The sequence below is a fragment of the Dioscorea cayenensis genome, chromosome 16 (assembly GCF_009730915.1).
Source record: "Dioscorea cayenensis subsp. rotundata cultivar TDr96_F1 chromosome 16, TDr96_F1_v2_PseudoChromosome.rev07_lg8_w22 25.fasta, whole genome shotgun sequence".
Lineage (NCBI taxonomy): Eukaryota > Viridiplantae > Streptophyta > Magnoliopsida > Dioscoreales > Dioscoreaceae > Dioscorea > Dioscorea cayenensis.
This window is the reverse complement of record NC_052486.1, coordinates 1,927,282-1,936,601: the sequence shown is the minus strand read 5'-3', so window position 1 is coordinate 1,936,601 and position 9,320 is coordinate 1,927,282. Positions and strand designations below refer to the sequence as shown.

General features: G+C 36.1%; 1 protein-coding gene and 1 pseudogene across 1 annotated transcript; both read left to right on the top strand.

The window, feature by feature from the left end:
* Positions 1-4,830: 4,830 nt before the first annotated feature.
* Positions 4,831-7,694, top strand: LOC120279154 (probable LRR receptor-like serine/threonine-protein kinase At3g47570). The gene is made up of 2 exons (XM_039286020.1): positions 4,831-5,070; positions 5,348-7,694. Exon 2 carries the CDS (start codon positions 5,520-5,522, stop codon positions 7,692-7,694), a length of 2,175 nt encoding a protein of 724 aa, XP_039141954.1. The 5' UTR covers positions 4,831-5,070; positions 5,348-5,519.
* Positions 7,695-7,751: 57 nt separating this feature from the next.
* LOC120279153 lies at positions 7,752-8,473 on the top strand (annotated as a pseudogene).
* Positions 8,474-9,320: the final 847 nt, after the last annotated feature.

Sequence of the window (9,320 nt, the reverse complement as noted above, 5' to 3'; positions counted from 1 at the left end):
CAATTAAAATAGTACGGGATTAAAACCTTAAAATTTAAAATAGAAGAACTAAACAAATGTAAATTTGTCAAAATAAAGGAATTCTTGGGTTTTGATCCTTAGGTTTCCTACTCACCATTCTATAGTATTATGATTCTTTATTCGATAAGATGTAAACTAATTTTTTAGTTTTTTTTCAATACTACGGTTGCAAACATGATATTGTTCTTGATTATTAACTGGATTTATGATGTGTCAATGTCCATACACACATATATACATCAATCTTGAATTAAAAATATTTATAAAAACCTTGTTTTTTCTCATCTATTAGTTTGGTTTTATTTTTTTATTTGTGTTTTTTTTTATTTTTTGACAAAATAGATAAACCACATTTATTAAAATGAAAGCAATACAAAGTACAAAGTAGTAATAGTCACTCAAAACAATAGAGAAGCAACATAGTATAACAAGAGTAGGAAGTCCACTAGATGTGGATCACATAATGATCCCATGCACAAAATAGGAAGCTGACACCTCTTAAAGAAAGAGAGATCCCTAGGAGGGCTTTGGTCACAAGCAGGGAAGCAGTGAGTGGAGATTCCCCTGCAGAGAGCCGGATGAGGGAAGACCCTCAGGTCCGGTTCGGAGGGCGGGGATATCCCGACCCTACTATCATTATGCCTTTGCAATCTTACTTGGTTCAACTCCATTTGTGACCTTTTCTCGTATGTGGGACTTACTGATAGCCAAAACTATTCTCAATCATTAGGGGTTATTCGACTCATTCCTCTTGGGATATGCAAATTCCAGGCTTCTCTTGGCCATGTTTGCTAACTCCTCTAGCTTTTGTTTCTTCTTTATGTGTTTTTCTTCTATTTTTTTCTTTTAATGGCTAAGTGGTTGTCCATAATTTATTGTGAAAAACTTTTAAACCAAATAGTTTTAATTTTAATTTTAATTTAATTAATCAGGCGGTTTTTAAAAAAAAAAAGATGGATAAACCACTTCAATTAAAATAAAACAAGCACACTACAACCGTTCTCTAATCAGAAGTGGAAAAAGTAAAAGAGACACAAAACATCATACCACTAGATGTGGTATAACACCTAGAAACAAAAAACAAACAACAACAACTATAATAAAAACAACCACGAGGATCAATAGATAAATCATATTTATGGATTGGTGAGAAAAGAAGATAGAACAACAGAGAAGAGAAGAAGCACACTACAAAAAGCACTCCACGAGGAGAGGATTCTTCATTATATCATCATTATTTTATGATGCCATTGTGAGAATAAATGCGATTTTATGATAAATCCCATTTATTCTCAGTCCTATGGCCTAGGCCCTTCTTTCATCTTGTTTTTATTCTGTTTTCTAGTCCCATGTTTCATCACGGGGGAGCCTGACTTGTTTTATCTTTGTGGTTATAGTCATTGTGTATGTCATATTCCTCTCTTACTTTTTCAGCATTTCTAATGAATTTGTCATTTATTCATTTCCTTAGTTCCCATTTTTTATATCATCAATTTTTTATGTTTGAACCAGTGTTTAAATCCTAAAAAATGCTTATTATGGAAGGAAACCTATTGTTTTTCATGTTGAGCTCATGTGCATGACTTTGTGGGATCAGTGTTTAATTTTCATATCTTTTGTTGCTGACACCCATCTCTATCAAAAGGTTTGTAGGCTATACATGTTTATGAGGTGTATTATATATGGGTATAATACATGAATTAATCCCTCTACTTTTCTCTCTATTCCTTTTTGGTCCCTCTACTCAGAAATGCGCCCCACTAATCCCTCTACTCTTGAAAATGACCCAATTTAGTCCCTCTACCTTTAATCTCTTCCCATCTAGTCCTTCTACTCTTGAAAAATACAACCAATAATTGGCCTATTTTAGAGTAGAAGGGACTTAGCCATTTTCAAGAGTAGAGGGACTATTTGGGAGCATTTCTGAGTAGATGGACCAAAACGAAAGAGAGCGAAAAGTAGAGGGACTAATTCGGGTATTATACCATTATATATGTGTATGCACACAACTACCAAGGTATAATACCCTAATTGGTCCCTCTACTTTTCTCTCTCTTCCCTTTTGGTCCCTCTACTTAGAAATATTCCTGACTAGTTTCTCTACTTTTAAAAATGTGCCCACTTAGTTAGAAATGCTCCCAACTAGTCCCTCTACTTTTAAAAATGTCCCAACTAGAGGGACTAAGTGAGCTCATTTTTAAAAGTAGAGGAACTAATTTGGAGCATTTCTAATTAAGTGGTCACATTTTTAAAAGTAAAGAGACTAGTCGGGAGAATTTTTGAGTAGAGGGACCAAAAGGGAAGAGAGAGGAAAGTACAGGGATTATTTTAGTGATTATACCCAACTAACAAACATATCTCTTTAACTAAAACTATTAATCAAAAGATTTTATTGTATCATCAGGTAAAGATTAAGTTGAGAAAAAAGTTTTGATGTGGACTCCACTCTTATTAACTATTTTTGTGATTTTTGTTTTTTTAAATTTAATTAGTTTCTTTAAAATTTTATCTTATCATTTCAGTAACCATCCACCATCTCCCACTTGCGATCTTTTAAATTTAAATAAAAGGATAACTTCGCAGTCTTCTCCCTATCATTTCTATAGCGTTGTGGTGGAAGAATCAAGAGGTTTTCCGTGGTCACGATTGTCAAATGAGGATCCAAGCGACTTCCAAATTCAAGGTTAGGCTGTCACCTGATTTTTGTGCCTTGGGGTTGTCTTGTTGGATAGTGTGAGGGTGTTGTTTGGTGTTGCATATTAGAGGTTCTCTGTATGTAGGTTCTTCCTGTTCTTTTAAGTTCCTCTGTTAAATATGGCTTTATAGTTTTTAATGCTTGTGGTTTAGTGAATACATACAAGCATTACTTCTCCATGTTTCGGCTTAGTCATGTTTTATTTTATTTTATTTCTTTCTTTCTTTATTATCGTTAATTGCAGGGAGGCTAAGTTGATGCCATTGTAAGTGCTTTAAGTTGTATAATGATGTTTCATTAGATATGTATGCCATATTGATTGTACGGATTTGTTGGCAGTGGAGAAATGGACTTTTAATCAAGCCAAAGTTTTCCTTTTTATGGTGTTAGCAATCCTAACATTTTACTTTTATTGGATGCGTGTCTTGTGTATATATATGTGTGCTATGTACATATATATATATATAGTTGCTGTTGTGTATATATATATATGTATTATCCTTCCGGAGTTAAGTAGTAATGTTTTAGCAGTTGCATTGTGTTATTTGGGTTAGGAGGTGCAGTGTTTTAATTGAGGTCTTATGTTATCCAATAATATTTATTTCCTGATCCTTTATAGGAATAGGTTCATATTAGTTCTGTATTTTTTAAAGTTAGGATTACTGAACTGATTTTATGTCTATAGGTTCTTTTGTGGAGAGTTGAGTGGGAGTCAATTTTGATTTTTGAAAATTTAGCGAATATCAGATAAGTATGTGTGCACTCTAGTTTTTGAATATTTGGGATTTTTGAGAAAAGTATTGTTTTTATTTATTTGTATTTTAAATCATTTATTTATTATTATTATCATATTTATTTTTAAAATCATTTAAATAACACGTTAATGATATGATATTTTTTGGTTTAGATTTATCTAAAAGGTTTAATGTCTATTTAAAAGTTCTGGAAGATTTATTTAAATTTTGAATTTTTATGAATCTGGATCATATCATTCCTGAGTTTTAATTCATTTGTTTAAATTCAGCTAATTTAACTTTTGGATTTCAGATATTATATTTAAAATCTGAATTTTTAATTCATTTCATTAAATTTAGGATTTCTAATTTTTGAATATCAGATATTTATTTAATTTATGATTAATTTATTTTTTTAAATTCAGATTATTTATTTTTTGAATTTCAGGTATTCTATTTAATCTCTGATTAACGAATATTATTATTTTTATTATATGTTCATGTTTGGATTCCATTAACTGGTTTATTTTGATATGATAAAAATGGGATCACTTACTGTAAATTCTTGTCATTTGCCCGATTAGCTTATTGTTTTGTCAACATGAAGTATTTTGACATGGAAACTAGTCCCCAATTAACTATACAATAACCCTGTCACTAGGGATTAAACACTGACCGTGTCGACACGTATTTTGTTCTAGAAACTATAGTTTCTCACCGCTTGCCGTCGGTGAAAAATATCAGCTTTTGATAATTTTGGCTCGGGGTCACCGAGGGTAAAAATATGACTTTTGATAAATTTTGTCTCGGGTCACCGAAGTTAAATATACGAATTCTGTGATTTTGTTTTGGCAATAGTTGTTTGGGGGACCTATATGCTTAAATTTTTGACATCTATGTTTACGTGAAATAAATTTGTTTTGTTGATTTTGCAATTTGATAAATTATGATTTTGTATAAGTGATCCCTATATTTTTAGTGGGTGCTTACTGGGTTGTCAAGCTCATAAATTTTGTTGATATTTTTTCAGATCAGGAGTAGAGGTCGGTGGCAGATAGCTTAGCAGGGATCGTTGGGCCATCGCCGTTTTATTTAGCTTGTAATAAGTCCCGATTATTGTGGGCCTAGGTTTTATTTAATAAACTTGTATTGATTGTGCAAAATAGTTTGTTCTTTTAGTGTTGAACTCTGTTCTTGTTTCTAGTTTTAATTCTCTGTTAGGTTTGTGAATTTTGAGAACAGATTTTGAGGCCTTGCATGCCTACTAGGCCTCAGCTTGGTTGGTGTGTGGCTGTTTGTCAGCGTACTGAGCCTGGCGAGCCAGGTTCGGGGCATGACATTTGATTAATCTAACAAAAAAACTTAAAAGCCCGTCAACATTTGGAATTTACTTGCAAGTGTATTAATTAATTGGTTGACAGCATCTATCATATTATCTTCCCCATCTGACCTGTGGTCATGAGCTTCTCTTAGTCATTGTTGAGGCTTGAGCATGATCAGAGTGAGCTAGTGATACTATGCTGCGTGGGGCCTGGAAAACAAATTGAGATATGTGATAGTGCGTGAACTGTGAGGCTGGTCAAATGATGCAGTGTTAGGCTCGGGAATTACACTCAATAAGTAACTGTCTTTGCATGAATGTTTGTATTGCTTTTCATTATGCTTTGCTGTTAGTTTAATGTATGTTTGTATTAGATGTTTGTTTCTTCTGGTTGTATGAATTGTGATGCCTCACTCGCATGCACATCATGTGTTTGCTTAAATGCTCAGTTAATCAGTTAATGGTATTTTCAGTAGAGTTTCATCATCTGTTCTTCTTTGTATTGAGCATTATCTTCTTTTGCTAGGTTGACTGAGTGTGTTTAGATTGTGATTGTTATTCCTTTGATCCTGACAGTCATAACGTCCATTGACCGCCAAACTACTGAGACTTCCAAGTCTTCCACAATGCCACCATGAACATGCATCAGCGTATCAATATTATTATTATTTTATTATTATTAAAACAGCGTATCATTATTGGATTATAAAATCATCTCCTAGATCTCCATTGATCAATTATACAACACATGTCAACGGTCATGGGTTTCTCTCATTTGCTCTTTTTCTATTTGGTTCTCTGTTCCATGGCCATCACTTTGTTAGCGCACGAGACTGATGATCGCTTAGCATTGCTTGGATTCAAGAATGGAGTCACATCTGATCCTTCTGGAACTCTTGATTCTTGGAATGACACTTTTTATTTCTGCAACTGGACTGGTGTCTCTTGCTCTCACAAGCACAAAGGTAGAGTCATAGCTATCAACCTCTCCATGTTGGGCCTGGGGGGTTTCATATCACCCTCCATTGCCAATCTTAGCTTCCTCAACAGCATTGAGCTCTCTCTCAATGAATTCTCTGGTGAGATCCCACCGGAGTTTGGCAGTCTGCACCGGCTGCAGTACCTGAACCTCAGCTTTAATGCACTTCATGGCATCATCCCTGTGAGTTTGGCCAACTGTTCTCAACTCAGATTTCTCCACTTGTCATCCAACCAGCTCAATGGTTCTATCCCTGTTGCGCTTGGTGGAACTCTCGACAAGCTAAAGGTGCTGGCTCTATCTAAAACCAGTCTCACTGGAGTCATTCCATCATCCATTGGGAACCTTTCTTCTCTAGTTCAACTCTCTCTTATGTCAAATAATTTACAAGGAATCATCTCTGAAGAACTCGGCAGGCTGTCAAACTTAGTGCGTTTCCAGGTGGCTGACAATTCTCTCCATGGGACAATCCCTTCAGTTTTGTTCAATATTTCATCTATAGAATATATAAGCGTCGCAGTCAATCAGCTCCATGGGAGGCTACCTTCAAGTTTAGGTAACAAACTTTCTAAACTCACATCCTTTCGCATTGGTGGTAACAAGTTTAATGGAATCATCCCTGTTTCACTGTCCAATGCTTCTCTTCTTGAGATGATTGACTTTCCAAACAACCAGTTTAGTGGGACAGTGCCTCCAATTTTTGGAGGGATGCATGGTCTTTATTCTCTCAATTTAGAAATGAATCAGTTTCAAGCCAACGATGCCAGGGATTGGAGCTTCATTGATTCTTTGATGAATTGCAGCAACTTGCAGCTTCTATCTATTTCGGTCAATGATCTCGGAGGTGTGCTGCCTCTGTCTGTAGCCAACTTGTCCAAGGAGATGATGGTTTTATACATGGATTACAACCATTTCTCAGGGATCATTCCTCATGGGATTGCAAATTTAATTAGTTTGAATATCTTGCAGCTCAGCGATAATCAACTCACTGGCCAAGTTCCAGAGCACATTGGAAAGCTCACCATGTTACAGTCTTTGGGTTTGGATGACAACAAACTTACAGGTTACATTCCATCCAGCATTGGCAATCTAACTCTGTTGTCGAGCATCTTCCTATCGGGGAATAGATTTGAGGGCACTATACCTCCTACTATGAAAGCACTCAAACGACTAGCTATACTATCTCTCTCTAGCAACAGACTTAGTGGGAGAATGGCTGGAGAAATCCTTGGACAATTATTTTCACTCTTTTTTCTTGATTTAGCCAACAACTCTTTCAGTGGAACTATTCCTACAGAGATTGGAAGCTTGATAAATCTCCAATACTTACTATTAAATGGGAATGGATTGACAGGTGAAATCCCTGGGACCATCAGTGCATGTGCAGTCTTAGAAAACCTAGATTTTCAAGGTAATCTCTTCATTGGATCCATTCCCTCATCTTTAGGCAAACTAAAAGGTCTAAAAAATTTAGACCTTTCAGACAATAGCTTGTCAGGAGGCATTCCTTCATCTTTTGGCAACTTTAAATTCCTTGAAACACTTCGCCTATCAAACAATAACTTATCAGGGTCTGTCCCAAAGTTCCTACAGGATTTCAAGTATCTGTACTTTTTGGACCTTTCTTACAATCACTTCCATGGTGAACTCCCTGTAAAAGGGGTGTTTACAAATTCATCTGCACTAGTTTTAATTGGAAATATTGAGCTTTGCGGGGGACTCCCACAACTTCACTTACCTGTCTGCCTTAAGTCCCATCATAAAACAAGTAGAGGATCTCTAATCCTAAAGATTGTGATCCCAATAGTTTCCTTTTATCGTGCCTTCTCTTGCTCTTACTATTTTCTTTTTCTTGTTTCGGCAACGAGAATCAAGAACAAAAACAAAAGATTTCATCATCCTTGCCTGTTCCATATGAAGAGTTTCGAGAGTCACATACAATGATTTGGTCAGAGCAACAGATGGTTTCTCTTCCGGTAATCTCATCGGAAAAGGAAAAGCATGCCTCTGTTTACAAAGGGAACTCTTCATGGCATCAACAACACCATAATGATGGTCGCCATTAAAGTCTTCAGCCTCAACATTAGAGGAGCTTCAAAGAGCTTTCTCTCTGAATGTGAATCACTCAGAAGCATCCGACACCGGAATCTCATCAAGATCATCACTTCATGCGTGAGCATTGATTCACGAGGCAATGACTTCAAAGCTCTGGTTTTAGACTTGATGCAAAATGGAAGCTTGGATTCATGGTTACATCCAGTGGAGAATCAACAACAACAACAACAAAGTCCTCTGAGTTTGATTCAAAGGTTGAATGTGGCCATTGATGTTGCTGATGCTTTGGAGTATCTTCATCACTCTTGCCAACCTCCAGTTGTTCACTGTGATCTGAAGCCAAGCAATGTTCTTTTGGATGATGACATGAATGCTCAAAAGTGTCGGAGACTTTGGTCTTGCAAAGATCCTCATGAACAACAACAGCAACTTATGGCAGAGCTCCACAACCTCAACAGAGATCATCAAAGGAACCATTGGCTATGTTCCTCCAGGTATATATTATTCTGAATGATTCCATTGTACTTTTGCTATATTAAAAATATTAATTCGTTGATGAATGGATCCATGCAGAGTATGGTTTTGGGAGTGAGGTGTCAACTCATGGGAGATGTGTACAGCTATGGGATCCTTGTTCTGGAGTTGCTGACAGGAAAGAGACCAGTTGATGAGAGTTTCAAGGATGGTATGACAATGAGAAAGTTTGTAGAGTCTTATGCTTCTCTGAGAGAATCATGGAGGTCATGGATCCATCAATGTTCTCACAAGAAGATGATTCCATTGGATACAAAAGGCAAAAAGGAGTGTGTGGTCTCTGTTTCAGCTTTTAGGGCCTTGCATGCTGTGTTGATTCTCCAAATGAGAGGCTTAGCATGAGTCATGTTTCAGCACAAATGCGTGCAGTCAGGGACCATTATTTATGCGTTGGATCAACGAGTTCATAAGGACGAACTCAACTACTGTTTCTATATATTTGGCTGTCCTTAAAGTTGGTTGGGTGTTTCTTAATAAATTATCTTATGGACTTCTAACTTCTCATGGACTTGATTAATGGACAATTTTTTTTTTTTTTTAAGACGAACTTCTCAACTGAGAAGCTAAATTTATTAATAAAATAAAGTCAAAAACTAAATGCTAGAATACAGGAAAAAAAAAAGGACAATGAACAGAACAACAAAACAGTTAGAAAGAGTATCCATGTGTAATGAACAAGCGCATAATCCAGCGAGGAAGATCATGACTGAAGAGAAAGAGATTAAGATGCTGATGACGAAAATCCATTGAAGCAAGGTTGATGGCGGGGCTGAGCCAAGAGTGAGGAGTAATCTGGATGCTCGGGCGGTGGCATATGTCAAGAAGGAATTGCAAGTTACTGATCTGATGTTGAAAGCGCCAAGAAAGTATGGAAGCAGGGTTTTGAAGTGTAACCAAGACACTGTGTTGAGCGCTGAAGATTCGTTTGATCAGGAGATTATGGTCAAGAGCAATATGTAAAAACAACTTCGATAGCGAAAA